This window comes from Acipenser ruthenus, chromosome 14, assembly GCF_902713425.1.
Source record: "Acipenser ruthenus chromosome 14, fAciRut3.2 maternal haplotype, whole genome shotgun sequence".
In the NCBI taxonomy this organism is placed as follows: domain Eukaryota; kingdom Metazoa; phylum Chordata; class Actinopteri; order Acipenseriformes; family Acipenseridae; genus Acipenser; species Acipenser ruthenus.
The window spans coordinates 19,465,950-19,487,078 of NC_081202.1; the positions used below are offsets into that span (position 1 = coordinate 19,465,950).

Sequence of the window (21,129 nt, forward strand, 5' to 3'; positions counted from 1 at the left end):
TATATTTTAATCTACAATTTTAATCACACACATTGTTGTAAAACAGGAAAAGTTACACTGCTGTATTCTAAGACTAACAAAAATGATTTCCAGGTAAGAAGCCAGTACATTTCAGGTTGCAAATACTCTGCTGGAACCTAGGAAACCAGAACATTCCTTTCCTTGTCCTTACATTTGAAACAACTTGCATTTATTGTTAATGGCACATACATTATCTTCTAGTAGCAACATTTCAACTGTACAACACAGATGCAAATTTTTTTTAATGAAAATTATGAACTTACAGAATTCCTCTATGCTTCCCTCTTGCAACCTTTAAGTTATAAGACATATTCCTGTACAACAGATAGTTGCATATCACTGGTTCTAAATGGAACTTTTAAACCATGATAAGGTGATGCTTCATATATGATTCAAAACATGAAGCACTGTGGCAATGTGCTCTGACCCTGTGTGTATTATGTGTTATATGTTGCGTGTGCTTTGTTAATGTTGGTGTATAGACATTGCTGCATGGGATATAAATGGGTCTGTGTAGCACGAGTAATTTAAAATATGTAGTTGTATTTAGGCACGGGGATTGCACTTCATGTGCATTTAAAGTATTTCATAATATGTGAGTACAGGGTATACAGTGTCTATAGATGCACGTTTCACTCACTCGGGGTTGTGTGTTCTTGCTCTTATTTGAAATTGTTCTTATCCATTTATTGTACTTACTACTTGCTCTTAATGGAATTGACTCTCATAACCAAATATTTGTAAGTTTAACTGCTCTTAGTTGTAATCGTTCTCAAACATAATTATTTAATGTATTTTTTATTTTCTCTCATTTGAATTTGCGCTTACTACTGATTTTTATTGTATTTTATAACTGCTCTTATTATCTGTAATGTGATACTTTGTAACAACTGTATGTCGCCCTGGATAAGGGTGTCTGCTAAGAAACAAATAAATAAATAAATAAATAAATAAATAAATAAATAATAATAATAATAATAATAATAATAATAATAATAATAACTACAAGTGACAGGCAGTTTTATGGCTTCCAAGCTCAGTACCAGCTGGAAATTTTGGCAAGCTGTAGAATTGCAACACAAGTGTCAGCAACAGATCAGTTTCAATTCAAAATTCTGCATTAGTTCATTATCTCATGATTCTTTATAACTTTAAATACCATAGTAAAAATAACCCTATCTACACAGTGTAAGGAGTTATAAGCTAATTTTACATTTAACCTTAAGGAGAGGTCAAAGGTCTGGATCAAGGTAATTTTTGAATAGAGCATATATAGGTTCCTAAATGTGTTGTATAGTAACCATAATCCTATGTGCACTGTAAGGAGTTATTAGCTAGTTTTACATTTGACCTTTGAGAAGTCAAAGGTCACAGGCAAGGTGATTTTTGGATAGAGCATATATGGTTTCCTATATCTGTTCCATAGTAACCATTAACCTATCTGCACTTTGTAAGGAGTTCAAAGCTAGTTTTACATTTGACCAAAGATTTTGAAAGGTTTTTAAAGAAATGCGTCAGGTGGCCCCCCAGGAACTATTTTTTTTCTAAGAGTGAAGTGGCACATGACAAAACTATATGATTTGTTAGGATTTCCATTCTTTTAAAGGTGAGAAATCTTGATCTTATTCCTTTGAGTCTTAAGACTTTAACTTATTCTTCACAGATACATACTGTTGGGGTGAGCTTCATTCTCAGAGATACACAGACACGCTCTTAAATATATTGGAGTTTTAAGAAAATATTTTTTAAAAAAATTCTCAAACCCAGACTTGGCACATTTATCCCAACGGTGTGTGCATTTATCTTTTGTGTTGATTTATAGCAGAAAAGCTTATTTTTTTAATCACTTTTCCTTTTCAAGCTTTCTCTTTATATTTAAAGCACATGCCTGTCTCTTATGACATTCTACTCAACATTAGTGTCTATTGACAACTCGTCACCTTGTCTACTCAGTGCTGCTCTGTTGGTTTCACACTACTATAATTGGAACATTTCCATTTAACTGCCCACTGTCTTTTGCTCCTTGGAGCCTGGAAAAGTAAAATTAGGCATTTCTGTCAGTCTAGGAAAATGTAGATGGCTCTTAGTGCACTTAGCTAAGCACATGTTCTTGGTATGGTTGGCCACATATTGTTCACAGCTTTGGCACACTTTAGCTATTGCCAATTTAATTTAATCATGCTTCTTTCTTGAATCTGCAAGAGGGTTTATTCAAAACTCATTGCTGTGACTGCTGCCACTAAAACATGGGGCTCTGTTCATTCAGGTTTTTTGTTTGTTTATAAATTAAAGTTTTATATTCATGAAACTGTTCTAGTCTTGGGTGGCGCGGTGGTTAGCACTGCTGCCTCACAGCTCCAGGGTACTGGGTTCGATTCTGGCCTCAAGGGTCTGTCTGTGTGGAGTTTGCATGTTCTCCACGTGTTCACGTGGGTTTCCTCCAAGTACTCCAATTTCCTCCCACAGTCCAAAGACATGCTGGCTGGGTGGATTGGCCTCTCCAAATTGCCCCGTAGTTGCCCTGCAATGGACCAGCGTCCCATCCAGGGTGTAGTCCCGCCTTGCACCCTACAGTGCCGTGAAAAAGTATTTGCCCCCTGTCTGATTTTCTGCATTTTTGCATATTTTTGACACTGAATGTTATCAGATCTTCAACCAAAACATAATATTAGATAAAAGGGAACATGAGTGAACAAACAACAAAAAAATATTGATACATACTGTATTTCATGTATTTATTAAAGAAAGTTATGCAACACCCAATGCCCCCGTGTGAAAAAGTAATCGCCCCCTTAGACTCAGTAACTGGTTACGCCACCTTTAGCAGCAATAACTGCAACCAAACGCTTCCTGTAGTTATTGATTAGTCTCTCACAGCACCGTGAAGGAATTTTGACCCACTCCTCCATGCAGAACTACTTCAACTCAGTGACATTTGTGGGTTTTTCGAGCATGAACTGCTTGTTTCAGGTCCTGCCACAACATCTCAATGGGGTTTAGGTCTGGACTTTGACTAGGCCATTCCAAAACTTTAAATTTCTTGTTCTTCAACCATTCTGATGTAGACTTGCTTGTGTGTTTCGGATCAATGTCTTGCTGCATGACCCAGCTGCGCTTCAGCTTCAGCTCACGGACGGCTGGCCTGACATTCTCCTGTAGAATTCTCTGATACAGAGCAGAATTCATGGTTCCTTCAATGATGGCAAGGCATCCAGGTCCTTTCCAGACTGATAGGCATCAACAAGTTTTTTCTGGAGGTCTTCCGGAATTTCTTTTGTTCGTGGCATGATGTGCCTCTAGAACCTGTGTGCTGACAACTTCACTCTGATGGTAAAGGCCAAAGTTAGTCAGATTTATATTGGGCAGGCCTGGCCCAAATCAGGCCTGGTTGTTAACTCAAACAGCTGACCCTAATTATCCCTTTAATTGGGTTGAGTTAACTAGAGGGGGCAATAACCTTTTCACATCTGAAGATTGCATGTTTGATTACCTTGCAAACCAAACAAGTGAAAGAAGCACCAAACTTTGGTGTCATTTTTTCTCTCAGACTCCCTCTATATACTACTATAAACCCACAAAAAAAGTCTGACCAAATACAATGTGAAAAATGTGCAAAAATGCAGAAAATCAGACTGTTTATGCTGCTACCGACTTAAGCAAACAGCTGCACTCCCTTTAGGCCATCTCGATTCAGTGTCACTACTGGAATTTAGTGAGCCAACAAAATGAAGGGTATTTATTAAAATAAGTGCTGAATCACTTACACCACCAGACAATAGTCTCCATCTGTCATGTTATTGGTTCACTTCACTGTCAGTCCCACCCCTTTTCAAAGGAACGCCCTACACCTCCATTCCTGCCAACAAGATAAAATGGCTGAATGAAAACTGCTGAACGGCGAAAATGAATTACAAAACATACTACAAAAGAAAGAAAAAACTTGCAGTATGAACTTCAAAAACATTTATTTATGTTGTTTAGTTATTTACTTATGCTGTATCAGCTACAGTATATTTAAACAAAATACTGTAAAACCATAAATATTTCCGACCAAAATATTTGGCGAATCACACTCATAAAACCTATTTTGCTCCTGAAATGTTGGTGACCTTTTACACTGGTAATAGTATATTACTTCATTATATGTACAACACTAAGATATTCCTGCCAAAAATGTTTGCTTTTTTTCATATGCAAAAAATGCATAATAAAAGACTTGCAAATATTTATAGCTTTACAGCATATAAAGTCATATTTACTATCCAACCTTATTTTGACTGACTCATATATTAAATATGTACTGCAAACTCGGCTCATAGTGGAAAATTAAATGCCCCTCGGGAAGACTAGTGTTATCTGCGGCTTCGGGCATTATAGCTCCCTATTGTAACAATCGGGTCAACAATTTTATATATATATATAAAATATATATTTTTTAGGGCTGTCAAGCGATTATAACAATTATTTTTTAAAAGTTAATCTTGGTTTTAATTGCATGTTTAATTGTTACAATTACTGCATGCATCTCATTTGTTTATTTTATTACTGGTGCTATTATTATTATTATTATTATTATTATTATTATTATTATTATTATTATTTTAAAGTTCTTCTTATTGCCTATAAGGCCTTACATGGTCTTGGACCTTCTTATCTTCAAGATATGCTGACCCCATATGTCCCTGGTCGTTCCCTGACCTGCTAATCTTCAGTCTCTAAAATTTTGAGCCAGGGCATTTAGTTATAATGCCCCCCGTCTTTGGAACTTGCTCCTGATTCATATCAGGAATGCTAGCACAATCAAACCTTTTAAATCCTGTTTGAAAACTTATTTGTTTGGGTTTGCTTATTTGTAGCTGGATTATATATTAGACACAGGCTTTTTTATATTTCTTTTGTAAAGCATCCTGGAATGCTTGCATGAAGAGCGCTATATAAGTGAAATGTATATTGTATTATTATTATTATTATTATTATTATTATTATTATTATTATTATTATTATTATTATTATTATTATTATTATCCACAAACAACACAGCATAAAAAAAAACTGATGTCCTATTTCTGGATTAATTTTGTTGCCACTTCTTTATAGTTTTATATTTATTTACACAGAATTATACAGAAACATTCCAGCATTTGCTGTTGAATTGTTTGAACCAACTACTAAATCACAGTGGAATCAATTTATTACTCACAGTAAGGTAGTTCAAATCATACAGTATATTTTCTTATCAGTTTCCTTTAAGATGTCATTTAAACCACGTTAAAAACTGTATATATAAACACACACGTACATTATTATACATGGCTATATTATTTCCTTTGGTGACACAGTATTTGTCAGGCTGAGATGAATTGAAATGTTTTCAGGTCTCGGTAATGTATAGACTACAGTAGCGTGCCGTGACGTATTTATATATATATATATATATATATATATATATATATATATATATATATGCACTTGTGATGACCTACACATGAGCTGCACAATTACTTAATTTAACTTTAATAACAAGAGAGCACATCTTCTGCGTTCTTCTGTTGTAATCATCTCTGATTGTTCATTAAATTTAAGATCAAACTAAATCAATTTTTTATTGCTTTCAAATGAAGGAAAGGGATTCAAGGTCAACACGATAATGCACGTCTAAATGCCTGAACCACAATGTGTAACTCAATCATTGTCATCACGGATTTCAATTTTCATTAAGCACAAATAAAATGAGGAAATAGAAGTCAAGTGATTAGCTGAGGGATTGTTTTACTATGGCTTTCCTTGTGGAATTCCAAGTGCCATCATCAAAAAGCTTCACACACAGTTTACATCTGCTCTGTAAAGCACCCACATGCTTTACATCTGTTTTGAATAAGTATTTTTTATTTCTAAAGCAAAATCAGAAATGACACATCACTCAGAGTTATGCACAGCAGAGGATAAAGATAACAACAGGTTGATCATTTTATGAAGGAGAATTTTTAAGAATCAAAGTTTTAACTGCAAACCCCTGTGGTGTATCAGTGTGCTGTACTAACTTATGCACATAATGATTGCTTTAACACTACCTTAATACATTTCTTCAATCATGGATAAAGTACGCCTTGCACAATGCAGTGGTATATTATAATATTGATAAATGTAGTGTAAAGAATGTCATGTTCAATGAAGGGCAACCACATAGTGCATTGAACAGTTATACAATCCATTTAATGGACATAGTATTCATCCTGAATTCATCCTGGTCTGTAATGTATTATTCTTAATGCCTGTGCACATTTCCTCTTTTATATGCAGCTGTAAAGCTGTTTGTTCAAATTAATGAATTACATTTTTTTTCTGATACAAATAAAAAGGTTTCACTGCCCCTCTTTAAATCCACAGAGATCTCAAAGCCAGAATCAATAACTCTGGATCAATGGAAAAAAATATATATTTTCAAGGCTAGGTTCTCTAACTTAATGCATGTGATCTGAACTCAATTTAATAATATATTAATTCGAAAGGTCTTCAGTTGCTATTGACAATTTTGTAATATATTATGTATTGCAGCACAATATCTAATTTGTCAGAGGATAGTAATTCAAGCCAAGGGGCTTTATCAACATGGTGCAAGCATGTAATGTTATGTAGCCCACTTGGGAGATGCAAAAGGAATTTCTGGCAAATAATTCATATGTGTAACATTTAAAAAAAAAAACATTTTATGGTGCAGTTTCCAGTTAGCAAGTCAAATCAGGCTTATCAAATACAGTATACAGTAAATGAAAAGCTGGCAATTGACTTTGTTTTACTGTAACTTCCAGTGTAAGTCAGGTTTACCAACATGCAGTTCTCATATGACTAGGAGCTTTGTGTCTGGTTATCCAGAGTAGCATGTTTCTAACTACTAAAATAAAAAAAATAAAAAAAATAAAAAAACAATACTCACATAATACATTATGGTACTTTTGGAAATGTAATACATAATTTAATAAATACATATAGATATTATGCAATTTTGCATTCTGTCATTATATGGCAGTAGGAGCATTACTTAAAGTCCTAGCAATAGCAGCACAGATTACTCGTTGTGAATTATAGTACAGCAGAACAAAAACATATATTTTACCTGATACTCTATTAAGGGCAGTACAAAAGCCAGTGGACAGTTGGAAATGAAGTGGAGCTAGACTTAGGACAGAGGGAAGATACTTCTTCACGTAGAGAGTGGTGAGGGTATGGAATGGGATACCGAGTCATGTTGTTGAGGCGGGAGGATGGCAATTCGTCCCTGACAATTGGTCCCGCTGACAGATTTCTTATTTTTTACATTTTACGAAATCAAGTCATTTTTTTACATTTTACGAAAATCACAAGAAAACTTACCTTTCTTTACACATTAAACTGACTAAATTAAACTCAATAGTTCCAGCTGACTTTCTGTACAAATGTAAAAAATGACTTGTGTTATTGATTCAATAAAGAATTATTATTATTGTTTTATTGTTATTATTGTTCATTGTACATTCAGTTAGAAAGAAGGCAATTGCTCTTGTGCAACTGTATGTGTGGAAATTGTACTGATTTCACTGTATAAGAAAATGCATAGATTATTATTAGATTATTGGTATTATTAGTAGTAGTCTCAGTAGTAGTGTTGGTTCTATACGTTTACATTAGTATAAACTACAGTACAACATTTTACAGCTTTGTTGCTTGTATTTGTCATGTGACAAATGTAAGAGAAAAAAAATGTATTCATCTAAATACAGCACATGAAATCTATCTTGGATTAGGAGTAAATAGAAATTTTACCAGAACCTAACTTACAAACTCAGTCTTATACCCATTGAATTTCCAAAAATGAAACTGATGAACCAGCTTTCTGTTGATTCCCATTATTGATTGTGGTTGGAAGCACTGTACTGTTTAAACATGTATACCATGGGATGAAGCTAAAAGTGTAGAGTTAAATCCAAGGAGGTTGTGTGAGGACATCCCAAAACCTCTAATTCCAACACTAAAATTGACATACTGTCCAGACTGCATTGAGCTGAACAGTAGGTTCCTATTATTACAATTACTGGTTTGAAGGTCAATAGAACCTGACAATTTGTTTCTTGTTTCCAAAATGAAGCAATGCAATTTGTTTTTCATCTGCATACATTAATTGTTTATAGTGTGAGCATCACCATAAAGTTGGTGTATTTTCACAAGGTGCAATTTTTAGATCTATTCAAGTGTTTTTCATGGCATGCCTAGATTCTTGTAGCAAGGCTACCAACTCCTATCTCTTCCATCATTAGTTAAGCTGCTCCTGAAATACAGTGCCTGCCTCCGAAAATGTCATGAAGTTCTTTCTCCTCTCCTCTCTGCCCCTGGTCAATGTTCCATCACCCAGCCTTGGTTGACTTCTGACACCATCAGTGTCTCACCTCATTTGAGGGCGGCTTCTGGTGGCCTGGAAGGAGAGATCTTGAACCAAAACTGTCTAAATCACTTCCCCAGTCTGAACTGTCATTTCCACATTGTCCACATTGTCCACAATGTGAGTGTTGCCTTGCTCTTTGAATCAATCTTTTATTTTTTGTAATCAACAGGAAGTGCAGGAACCCCTGTCGTTTTCAATGAGAATGGAGATGCTCCTGGACGCTATGACATTTTCCAGTATCAAATCACCAATAGGTCTACAGCAGAATACAAGGTTATTGGACACTGGACTGATCAACTTTACTTAAATGTGAGATTTTTTTTTTCTTCACAATATTGCATAATAAATCACCTTAAAAGTTTAAATAAATGTCTTTTATCCAGCTGTCAAGTAAGCATATTCTTATGTCTTTTTTAAAAGCTGTCATGTCCCACAATGCTCAGTTTAAAACTAAAAGGCTTGAGCATTTTTTTAAAACCATGTTGGACTGCATCTTGTTATTTAGGTAGTAATGTTATAATATTAATAAAATTACTTTAAATGTACTAAATGTAAGTATTTCAATAAATGTTAGGTCATTCGTCTTGACTCTTCCATAACATTATATACAGGTTGAGTTGTAATTGCTGCAGACTATTTTCAACTGCTAGATTAACATATGTTATCACATGTTGGGATATCAGAGACTTGTGACAAATGTCTAATTATATGGGTAATTCAATAATGTCAATGCCTAAAGATGTCTCTTAACAAACAGAACATAAAACATCCTGTTTAAGTTTTGTCCAAAATTGGGTTCTGAAATATTTATGCTCACATAACAAGTTTGTGCTTTCAAGCATGGGAATACAAAGTAACGTTTGAAATGTTCAGAAAATTAACAAAAGTTACAAGCAAGATAAAAAAAACCCTGCATGTTTACTAGAAGTGAAACTTTCAAAATGACCCCACGCCATTATGAAATCATAGACTGCAGAGCAGCTTCCAGACAATCAATAAGCACAGCAGAATCAGCATGGCAAGAGTTTGAGGGTCATAAACTCATACTCAACTCAACTGTATACTCTTGACAAATTTTCCATTAATTAAAATGGCCTGTACTATGCAAATGTTCTATATCTTTGCTTTATTTTGTATTGCTTTATTCATTGTCATCCTCTGTCTAGATTTTTCAGTTCAGTTAACAGGAGTTAATGTCATTTAGCATGTAGATTTTGTAAATAGTTTATCACTACCACTGCTTCTGTAATTTAACACAGCCTGCATACAAGGAAATAAACCCTTCCCTTAACAATAGTTGTGGAAGGCTACATGCTTGCTTGAAGTGTATGATGGGTTTGAAAAAAAACAGAAAACACACATAGTATTGTACATCAAATATGACTGAGAAGCAGTGGATGTTATTGCCTAAATAAAATAGACATTTAAATATACAAAATCATCTGGCAATTCTAATTATTTTGTGTGTTTTCCATAATTAAGGTAACATTGAATATAATATATACTGAGCTATATAAGACTACTGTTTAGATAATGGAGTGATAGCTGTAAGTAATGATTTGTTATTGTTGCTACAGCGGAATGATATGCAGTGGACTAGGGGGGATCCCTCTGTTCCAGTCTCTGTCTGCAGTCTTCCTTGTAAGCCTGGTGAAAGAAAGAAGACTGTAAAGGGAGTACCCTGCTGCTGGCACTGCGAGCGCTGTGAAGGCTATCATTACCAGGTTAATGAGTTCACCTGCGACTTGTGTCCCTATGAAGAGAGGCCCAATGAGAACCACACAGGCTGCCAGCCAATTCCCATAATCAAGCTGGAATGGCATTCCCCTTGGGCAGTTGTGCCCGTCTTCCTTTCCATGCTGGGGATCATTGCCACTACCTTTGCTATTGTGACCTTTGTGCGTTACAACGACACACCCATTGTAAGGGCTTCAGGGAGGGAACTGAGCTATGTGCTGTTGACTGGGATATTTCTCTGTTACGCAATCACATTTCTCATGATCGCGACCCCTGACACTGGCGTATGTTCTCTCCGGCGTATCTTCTTAGGACTCGGCATGTGCTTCAGCTATGCTGCCTTGCTGACCAAAACCAACAGGATCCATCGCATCTTTGAGCAAGGAAAGAAATCTGTCAGTGCCCCCAGGTTTATCAGCCCGGCCTCCCAGCTTGCCATTACATTCGCCCTCATCTCCTTTCAGCTGCTGGGTGTCTTCATCTGGTTCGCAGTGGACCCTCCCCATATCCTAGTGGACTTTGGGGAGCAGAGAACACCAGATCCTAAGAATGCCAGAGGGGTCCTCAAATGTGACATTTCAGACCTTTCCCTCATATGTTCTCTTGGATACAGTATTCTTTTGATGGTCACATGCACTGTTTATGCCATTAAAACAAGAGGCGTGCCAGAGACCTTCAACGAAGCCAAACCTATTGGGTTTACTATGTACACAACATGCATCATTTGGTTAGCTTTCATACCAATATTCTTTGGTACAGCACAGTCAGCAGAAAGGGTAAGTAGCTTTAAAATAACTTTTAAATTAGCCTCTGCTTATGTGGTTAAAAATTACGGTTGATTGAATAAACAAACAAAAAAACGGGGAAACAAATCAACATACTGCCATGAATGCAACACACTTGGTATTACACTTTACAATGGTAAAACCCTGATATCTTTACTTAAAACATGTAATCTCTGAAGGGAACTTTATTTGAATAATACAAGATTTCTGGCTTTATACACCAATGCTCATGTATTTCCTTAATCCCCATATGCAATATGTTTTTTCACCGAGTAAGCCACAGCGTAGCCAAGTGTGAATTGTACTCTGGATAAGAAGACAAATGACTACAATTAGACTGTCCTCTGAGCAGCTGGTCCGGGGTCGAGGATGTTTTATTGGTGAACTGTCATTTTAAATGTTGTTAGTTTAATACTGTACAGAAGTGTTAGGTTTAGGTTAACAAAAGTTTTGTGTTTTAACTGGTTGACTGTAGTTTGACTGGTTAAAATGTAGCTGGTGTTGGTCTGGATGTCACAGTGTTAAATCGGGAAATAAATACATTTTCTGTAGGCGCATTTTAAGAATTCCCATCTGTAGGCTTGTCGATCTGAACCACGGAAGTCAGAAAGAATATCTTGTTGCAATTTTCTGACTTTTAAAATCTATAAATAGCAGCTGTAGACTTTTAATATCCATAAACATTCAAAACAGCAATTAGTGTGCTGCAGCACAATGTAAAATATATACAGTCTGCAAGAGGCACCAGAATAATTCTTCCACTTTATTCATGACCTCATTAGTTGTGACAGACTTCGAAGAACTTAACTCTTGACTAAGTATCTTAATATTATATATAGTTATGTTAGCAGGTATGTTTTGATTCACTTTGGCAATTTTAGGTTTTGTATAGACCCTTAACAAAAAGGCTGGAATCGATTTATTGTAGTTCAAGCATTTAGAGAGTCTAGCTCATTATTTTTCCACATCACACAGAATCACAAGACCATAGCTGAATACCTCTTCTTCGAAGGATACAGTGATACAAAAAAGCTGTTTATCAGCTGAAGCAATTTCTTTTAAACATTATGTTTTTTGTTGTGAAACCAGTGGTGCAATAAACCATAAAATACAGTTTTCTGTAGAAAGTCACTGACTCCTAATTTTGTCAAGATTACAAAGTCATTTATTTCACATAAAACAGGTTACAAATGTGATCAAGCTTGAGACCACAATTACAGTCAGTTGTCATATTTCATTATCCTTGTCAAATCATATTGCGTGACGTTTTTCTGTTAATAAAAAAAGGAAATAAAATAAAAAAGGAACATTTCCTATGCCTCTCCAGTACTGTGTTTAGGTGTTTTTTGCATCTTACAAGTCTGCGGTCACTTCCTTCTGGAAGAAGGTTTTCATGATGATTATGTTCTTGTTCTCTGAAAATTCGACTAGTCCGTCGCCCCTCTTGTTCCTGTCCAAATTTACTGACCGAATTCTCGTTTTCTTGCTATTTTGGCATAGAAGACACCGATGATGAACTTATAGTGGCGCATCCAGTAAAGGCGCTCCACGTGGAGTGCAGGATGCGCTCTATAGTCTGGACATCGCAAGTTTGAGTCCAGGTTATTTCTTTGCCGACTGAGGACAGGAGCTTCCAGGGGGCGGCGCTCAATTGGCTGAGTGCCGCCCTGGGGGAGGGAGGGTTAGGGCAGCCACAGTGTCCTCGGCTTACCACGCACCAGCGACCCCTGTAGTCTGTCCGGGCGCCTGCGGGCTTGCCTGTAAGCTGCCTGAGAGCTGCATTGTCCTGTATAGTAGCTCTTGGGTGGCTGCATAATGAGTCTGCAGTGTGAAAAAAGTGGTCGGCTGACGGCACACGCTTCAGAGGACAGCGTGTGTTCGTCTTCGCCCTCCCGAGTCAGCGCAGGGGTGGTAGCGGTGAGCTGAGCCTAAAAATAATTGGCCATTTCCAAATTGGGGAGAAAATAATAAAAATAATTGGCAACGACTAAAATTTAAAAAAAAAAAAAAAAAAGATATTGAGGTCTGGATGTCTGCCACTTTTCTTCAGCTCAACACTAACAAATCTGAACTCCTTCTAGTAGGATCGAAAACTCAGCTTAAGAATCTCAATATTGCTGCCCTGAACCTCAAAAACTGTCTGCTGCTGCCTTCCCCCACTGTACAAAGCCTTGGTGTACTTCTGTATAGTAGCCTCTTCTTTGATGCCCAAATCTCCTTGTGGTCAAATCTTCCTTTACCACCTACGAAACATCTCAAATGTCCATCCCCAGATTGCAGCTGGTTCAGAATGCCACGGCTAGGATCCTTACCAGATGTAAAAACGTGATCATATCACCCCCCCAATTGTACTGGCTACCTGTAAAGTTCAGGATTACTTTAAAAATTATACTGCATGCCTACAATGCCCTTCATCACACAGATCCAGAGTATCTCTTCAACCTGCCCACCTGCCCGTAAGCTGAGGTCCTCTGTCTCTGGCTTGCTTGTTATACCCAAGCAAAGTGCACCACACTCAGAGAGCGCTCTTTTAGCTTCATGGCTTCGACTCTCTGGAACTCTCTCCTAGCCTTAGTGTGCGAAGCTCCCACAGTCGCTTGCTTCAAATCAACTCTCAAGACCCACTTGTTCTCTCTTGCTTTCCATGCTCTTTAAGCCTGATATCTGTTATTAGCTGTTGTCTAACTTGCTATTTCAGATTTTTCACTGTGTCTTATTCTTATGATTCTGTATGCATCCAGTGTTTAGAATACACATCCTAGCCTTGTATTTAATGTACTGTGCCTTGTATTTCACTGTATTTAATGTATTTGCATTGTTTCTCACTGTTTAATGTATTATGCATTGTTTCTCACTATCTGGTAAAACGCTTTGATGGTGGTCCACTATGAAAGGCGCTATATAAAATAAAGATTGATTGATTGAGTTGAAGAAGGCTGTGCACAAGAGAAGTCCTCTAAATTTGAATGAACTGGAACAATTTTGCGTTAAAGACAACACTACAAAAGATCTTTCCTTTTGACTATAGCTGTATATGTATTGTTCTGCGATGATTTGAGTGCAACGTGTGTGCAGTCAATGGGTTCCATTACTCTGGGAAATTCAGCAATGCCATAAAACCCTTTGTAGCTGCTTCTGCAAGAATACTGATATTGTCGTTAACCCTCTTTATCAAGTCGCCCGTGACCCTTTGAAATGACCCCGAGACATAGACGGACAATGTTGCCAATAGACCTTCATATGCGGGGGTGCAACACGGCCCCTTTTCGTAGGCAATTCAAGGTCCTCCTGCAGAGTCTGACAGAGGTGACAATAGCTGCCCTATCCAGACACAAGTTTTTAGATCGTCATCTGGTAAATCGAAGACATTAACTCTAGTCCCGCACACCCTCTCTCTGTATTGTCAGCGTTGCAGCTGGGGTCTGTCAATCGGAGGCTCGCACTCAAGCTCTAAAATTACATTTGCTGCTATTGCTGCTGCCACTCCCAGCAAAGCCACACTGTAGTTTGTTTATTCTATTTTTTTTTTTTAACACCAAAGCACTTAAATACTGCTTCAAGCTTAGTTATATACTTTTTCCTTAATTAGAACCCTCCTTTTCCAAGTGCTAATTAACTGCTGATAAATTATGGTAATTAACACAGATTTCCTTTTAAATTCCCACGGAAACAAAAGAAATAGTCGCAAGAAGCACTGCTTGTTAAGATAGTAACATTCATTTGTAAATCAACATAATTTCGGAAATCACATTAGCACGATTATTTAATATCGAAATAGGCATACTGCTCGCTTGTTCATTAACACTGGAGTTATTATTTACAAACTATTGAACCCCCCCCCCCCCCCCCTCCCCACACACACACTATGTCTTAAATGTTCATTATGTATGTATGTATGTGTGTATGCAGTGCTAGAGAAAACTATTTGGGGGCGCTGTGCACTACTGTATCTCCCCCCCCCCCCCCCCATCTCCAATAATAATAATAATAATAATAATAATAATAATAATAATAATAATAATAGAGTAAGGTCAATCAAGCACTAAATATTCTGAAGAAAACTATTTTGTTTTTTAATGTTACGACATATGTTCTCCTTATTTACCTATTCTTTGTCACTTTAACATTTTTTTTCTACTACAAACCAAATAATCGGGCTGCTTCATTGCATTAAAAGTATTCCTGATGGACACATAAATACTACAGGGGTTTGTTTGTGTGCATTAGGATCATCTATCCCCATTTCAGCCTCAGACATCTCTAGCTGGGGGGCCCGTCAGTTGTTCTGGTTCACACTGTGGCCATCTTCAACAGAATTGCCTGAACTTGACATTCCCCCTATTGCAGGGTCAGTGTCAGTGTCAGTTACCTCTTGATTGAAAAAAATGGCTCAGTTTAGACACTTTGAGTAGCTCTTTGCCCTACCGTTCATTTTCCTCAAATAATTTTCTTTTGGCGGAACCTATTGCCAACATGACATTTTTAAATAAAACCAATCGATACATGTAACTACTGTGATTTTCACGCTACTTACATGTATGTTAAGGCTAAACCTCGGCAGCCTCCAAACGGAAAGGTCCAGTGAATTAAGCAGAATGCGTTACTGTGTTTTTAATATAAATACAAACAATTCATGCTGGAAGGATCAGCACGATACTTGTTTTGGGTTTGTGTTCACTGTTTTGTTTGTCTGTTTATTTTGGCCATCGTACCATAAATTTGGGTCTCAGTGTTTTGTTTTGTTGTTCAGCCTGTTTCTTAGAAAATATGGAGCAGCGCTTCACTCACAACATTGTGTCCTGTGTTTCCTGGTCTGTTAATCCAGACCTGTGTGTGTGTGTACATGGGGGCAGGGGAGGTTGCTCAATTAATTCCTGTGGTTTGCTTTCTTTTTCGGGCTGTTTGTTCTAATTAATTAATCAAAACATTAATGCAATTCTTTCATTCTCTGACCTAAGAAATAAATAATAATAATAATAATAATAAGTAAACATTCCAAATAAACATGTACAATTAACTTATTCAACATCTGCATGTCCAAAATGTCATTTTATAACATGTTTCCAAAAAAAGAGCTGGAGGCAGTAAAGAAGTCTTTTATTTAGCTGTTACATAAACAAACTATCTACCAGTATGGCATATTCGACTTACTTCTCTTTATCTGAGCAACATTGTCTTGATTATTCGTTGTTTCACATTTGTAAATGATAGTTGTCTAATTTGCATATTGACTTCATGGTTCCATCATTTTATTTTGTTCTCCTGTTACATCACGACCATTAATTTGTATATTGCTTTGGCGGCTGGCATTGCATTTCCTTGCTAAGGGCCACCTTGCTGTGGCAGAGCCTTCAGTACAGGCAGCTGTTATGTACTTAGGCCTGATCATTTGGTAGCACAAGCTCACTTAATTATATGTAAGCTCAGAAGATAATTAATAGCATTGCCATTAAACCAACTGTGCTATATTCCGATTACAGAGCAAAAAATGGTATAGCTTGACATAAAATATGTCTCACATGATAAAAGTTAACAGCACGATTCTTGTCTTACAGACCATTACAGATCATAATGCGAGTTCCAGCCAGGTTTGGCTGGTTGCTAGGCTCTGATCTTTCTTTGCAATGGATGCCTGCCTATTAGTGAGCCACAACTATAAATCTGACTCTAGTTGTGTTTTCTTCCGTAAAGTGCTGCTGAAATATTTATATTGTGGTTATTTTGAGGCTTATTTCTATAGGGTGATTTTATGAAATATTTATATTTAAATACTGTAACGGCCCGGCACTCACACGGGTTCGTTGCCCCTTTAAAATCACGTCTCAGGACACAAGAAATTGAGTTTTTCAGCGCTGTCGCGCTAATTTTTAATAAACACACAAAAATTAAACAAAACGAAACAAAACACCTAGCTCCGTATACTATTATAAAACTCATCATGTGGTTTCCAGATGCTTGCTTTTCAAGTGCTTTGTTATCTTTTTATTTAAATAACCTGGATAGCCGCTTATCCACATGGCATGAAACTAAGTAGAAACATAAATACCTTAAGTTATTGAGTATCAGATTCTGGTAACATGGGGGACTGGGGGTACGCGACGCTGACGATACAGAGAGAGGGTGTGCAAATGTGATCCCTACAAGGATGATCATATTTGCAAAGTTTACACATCTCTGAAATATACTTGGAGTGATTAATTTAAAAACATGTTTATTTGCTAATACTTATTTTCTATGTGCATAATTAGCTAAAAATATATATTTTCCTTTAATTAAACAATCATGTATTCTGATGTTTAACATGGTGTTTCTTGGTGGATGAATAATAATGTTTGATATTTATCTTAATATGATATATAACAATGATTCATGTTTGTAGAGAGTAACTTTTATTTTTCTCTATTTGCATGTTTATGAGGTCTGATTCGCACATCTAATTAATCTATTATTAAAGAAAGCCAGAACGGATTTGTAAGTTATAGAATTTCATTGTAACAGCTTACTTGTTATGAAGAAATATGTTTATATATATATATATATATATATATATATATATATATATATATATATAGCGATTTGTCAACTGTATTCTATTCCTACAGTATTTTATACTGCCCATAATGTATGAAGCTACACTGGCTGGACAAAAAATAGAGTACATTTAAATTAAATTATAAAAACTCCCCTTGTCTGCAATGAGCACAAAATATTTGTGGTATTTTCAACTATGTATTTTGTTTTAGCACTTTTTGTACCAGTATTAATATTTTCAATGGTCTAATTACCCACTCTAAATATTAGTTAGAGCAGGTTTGCTTGTTACCCTCCTTCTGAGATTACTTAATGCGAATGATTTTTTTTTTTTCTGGGAACACAGTATAGCTTGCTCCTCAACTATATGATTAGATTGTGATGCAAGTTTGTGCTGATGTTTCAGACGCTGCCTGCTCTGTACATTATATTCAGGATACAACTGAATCTCAGTTTGGCCGGTGTTTGAATAGGGGAAGGGTTACAGTAAATTAACTGCTAGAATGACATATTAATTTGCATTAATATAGAATGCATTTGTGAGTTTTTCCCAATGAGTGCAACAATGCAATGCCACTGTGCTTCATGTATAGGCAAGTCTGATGTCCAATGGCTCCCTTGAAATGAAAGCTACTGTTTTGAGAGGGCATCATACTTTACAAAACTAAAGGTCAAAGGTAGTCTTTTGAGTTATGTTGTGTCAACATGTCTAAATATATTAACCTGGGCTAAAAATAGATATTTGATATAATGTTCTAATCATGTAAACAGTGGTTAAATGTTATCCGTACTTTACAACAGTAAAACAAATATATACTGTACAAATATATAAACATACTATGTTGTATTTCACCCTCATATAAACTTATCTTTCGACACATAATATTCTTAAGGGGAGATGATGATGGCTTTATTTGGAAATAAGCAAATTAGACTTTTTTCAAATGATTTATAATATAATTACTACAACTACGACTACGACTACTATACTTTCAGGGATCATTTGTATAGTATTTAGTTTACTAGTGAAATGCATTTTACCACACTCATGTTTAAAATGGTTAACAATGCACCACCCACTTGTCTTTCAGCATTTATTAACCCTTTGCAGTCCATTTATTAAGTGCATGTCAGGCGCGTCGGGTCCAATTTATTTTCACACGTGCAGTTAATTTTAGACGCGCTGTTTAAAAGTATTTTTTTTCCCCACAGTCAAACAGGTTTAAAAGGCCCTGCATATCAACAAAGCACTCACTAGGCATCTCCAGCCCCACCCCACCCTTTCGTTCGCTATAGCTTTCACATATGCTAATAAATAAATAATAATAGTCGTACATACCGATCAATCATCTCCTGATCACTCGTTTTATCACCAAACGCCTCAATAATGTGATCCAAGTCATTATTTTATTACTATAACATCTGAAAAAAGCTCTGCAAATGTCTGTGATATTCTCTGAGCGCTGATGCAGTTGCAGTCAGCTTGTTTCCTTATGGCCGCCATTGTCTGATGCCAGGGGCAAGTATGACTATTCATGAGATAAGCCCTTTTTTTTCGGCTTGTCTTGGCTCCTGTCGCTCCCACTCAGCCATTGAATGGTTTTCTCAGCTTTTTCTGGAGAAAAAATGACTAGAAACCCGTTTTTTGCATCTTTTTGATGATGTCGGACAGGGTCCGACATTGGACCGGATAGGAATAATTGCAATGTCGGACCAGGTCCGACATAGGACCACATAGGGTTAATAATCTGTCCTAATAGTAAGCATGTATGCCTGTGATCTGTTTTAGAGGTTATCCCTGTATACCTGTTATCAATGTAACTAGACTTTTTCTAAAGCTTTTAATCCTTTTTGTTTATTTATGACCTCATCTTTTGTCACTTCTTTCTGGCATACTTCGGACGGTATTATCAGCATTTTGTTGCAAACCGTACTGCAAATTTCACAGAGCTTTAATTCCCCAGTTTCCAGCTCGGCACTGAAGCATGAATGATCATAAGCTCATATCAATTGTATATGCAATATCAGATGTTAATACATAGATACAAATTACCTTCACTTTTTTTCAGTAATCTCACTCCTAATTTGTGTATAATCTCCTCCCCCCTCCCAAACAACAACTCTAAATAAAATTGTACCTCACCAGCAATATGGTACCATGGCACACGTTCTTTAAGATTTTCACAACATTAATATTGTTTAAGATGTTCTTTTCTGATGTGATCAGAATCGACAACTGTACATTACACAATAATTGTAGTGTCTTCACTAAAACTTGGTTATTTGTCACCAATCTAAAGATTCAAGATTTATTCAGGACAGCTATTACAGCTCAGTTTGACTTCTAGAGGTGAGCTAAAGAGATGTGTTGTGAAGAATATTCTGGTAGAGAACAAGCCTTTACTATTGTTAGAAGTTGGTAGAAAAGTATACCCTAACCAAATAGTTTTCCTTGAAATGTTATTTCATATATTGGTATAAGTGGTGGCTACTTGCCAATAATGTTTGCAGTGTTAATGAGTCTTGGTCATTAAACAAATAATGTGTTATTATAACATTTTTATGACTATGATCTGGAATTGTAGTGCAACTTCATGCTTGCTAATGCCACAATTATATGCTCCTCGGTTTATTGCTGCACATTTGTGGCAGGATGGATGGGTACAGTATCAACCTGAAAGTAGCCAAGCTTAAATAAACTACAGCAGTGCAGGGCAATGCCAAATCCAATCGGGTAGACTGGTAAAGTGGCCAGGCACTATGTATAGACATACATCCATACATACAGTAGGGTACAAACATATCAATAAAGTCAATGATGGCCACAAGTTAGTCACCTTAATATCATCCAAAATCTAATCAGTACACCTTTATGTGAAGGGTCATTGTTCAATAAAATGTAAAAAAAATAATTCAGCCATGTGGATCAATAGACATATATATATATATATATATATATATATATATATATATATATATATATATATATATATATATATATAAACTTTTAGGATGGTTTCCAGATAGAAATATTAGATAAGTCAAAGTTAATCAACAAATTCCGTTTTGGTGGTTGGTATACCTTTTCAAGTCAATACAACAAATAGTCCAATAGAACAATCATCAATCAGATTAATCACATTACATTATTTTTGACTGGTCATCCTCCTTTTATTGGTTATTGATTCCCTGTTCCTGTGTCTGAATCAAATCCTTGTAGATCAAACAGAAGTCATCATCCCATCTCAGCTATGTTTGAATGTTCATTAGAGGCACTTGTGGAACTCTAATATCAATATGTGTAACTGTCAGGGAAGCATTAGATTGTGATCTATGAGAATCCTCGTGATCGTTTTGCTACTCAAGTTAAGATCATTTTCATTTGAGATCAGACACATGTTTCCATTTGTCTGATGCTCGATTATTGAGACTCACAATGAGATCCACCTTTTTGTAAACGATTCATCTTTACCACTTTAATTATATTTCACATATTGTATTAGTGCCCATATTTTTGTTGTCCTTTGCAACGTTTACAGTGTCATTTAATATCAAATACAGACATTCTTCAACCAAACAATGTTTCTGAAACTGACAGCATTCCTTAATAGCTAGTGTGAATACCTGAATGTGTTCATA

General features: G+C 36.2%; 1 protein-coding gene across 3 annotated transcripts in view; it reads left to right on the forward strand.

Moving 5' to 3' along the window:
* LOC117419481 (metabotropic glutamate receptor 8-like) overlaps positions 1 to 21,129 on the forward strand; it is a 148,484-nt gene that overhangs the window by 124,381 nt on the left and 2,974 nt on the right. For all 3 annotated transcript variants that reach the window (XM_034032252.3, XM_034926190.2, XM_034032253.3), the window contains 2 exons: positions 8,607 to 8,746; positions 10,015 to 10,950. In XM_034032252.3, the coding sequence (XP_033888143.1) occupies positions 8,607 to 8,746; positions 10,015 to 10,950 (1,076 nt within the window). The remainder of the gene's footprint in view (positions 1 to 8,606; positions 8,747 to 10,014; positions 10,951 to 21,129) is intronic.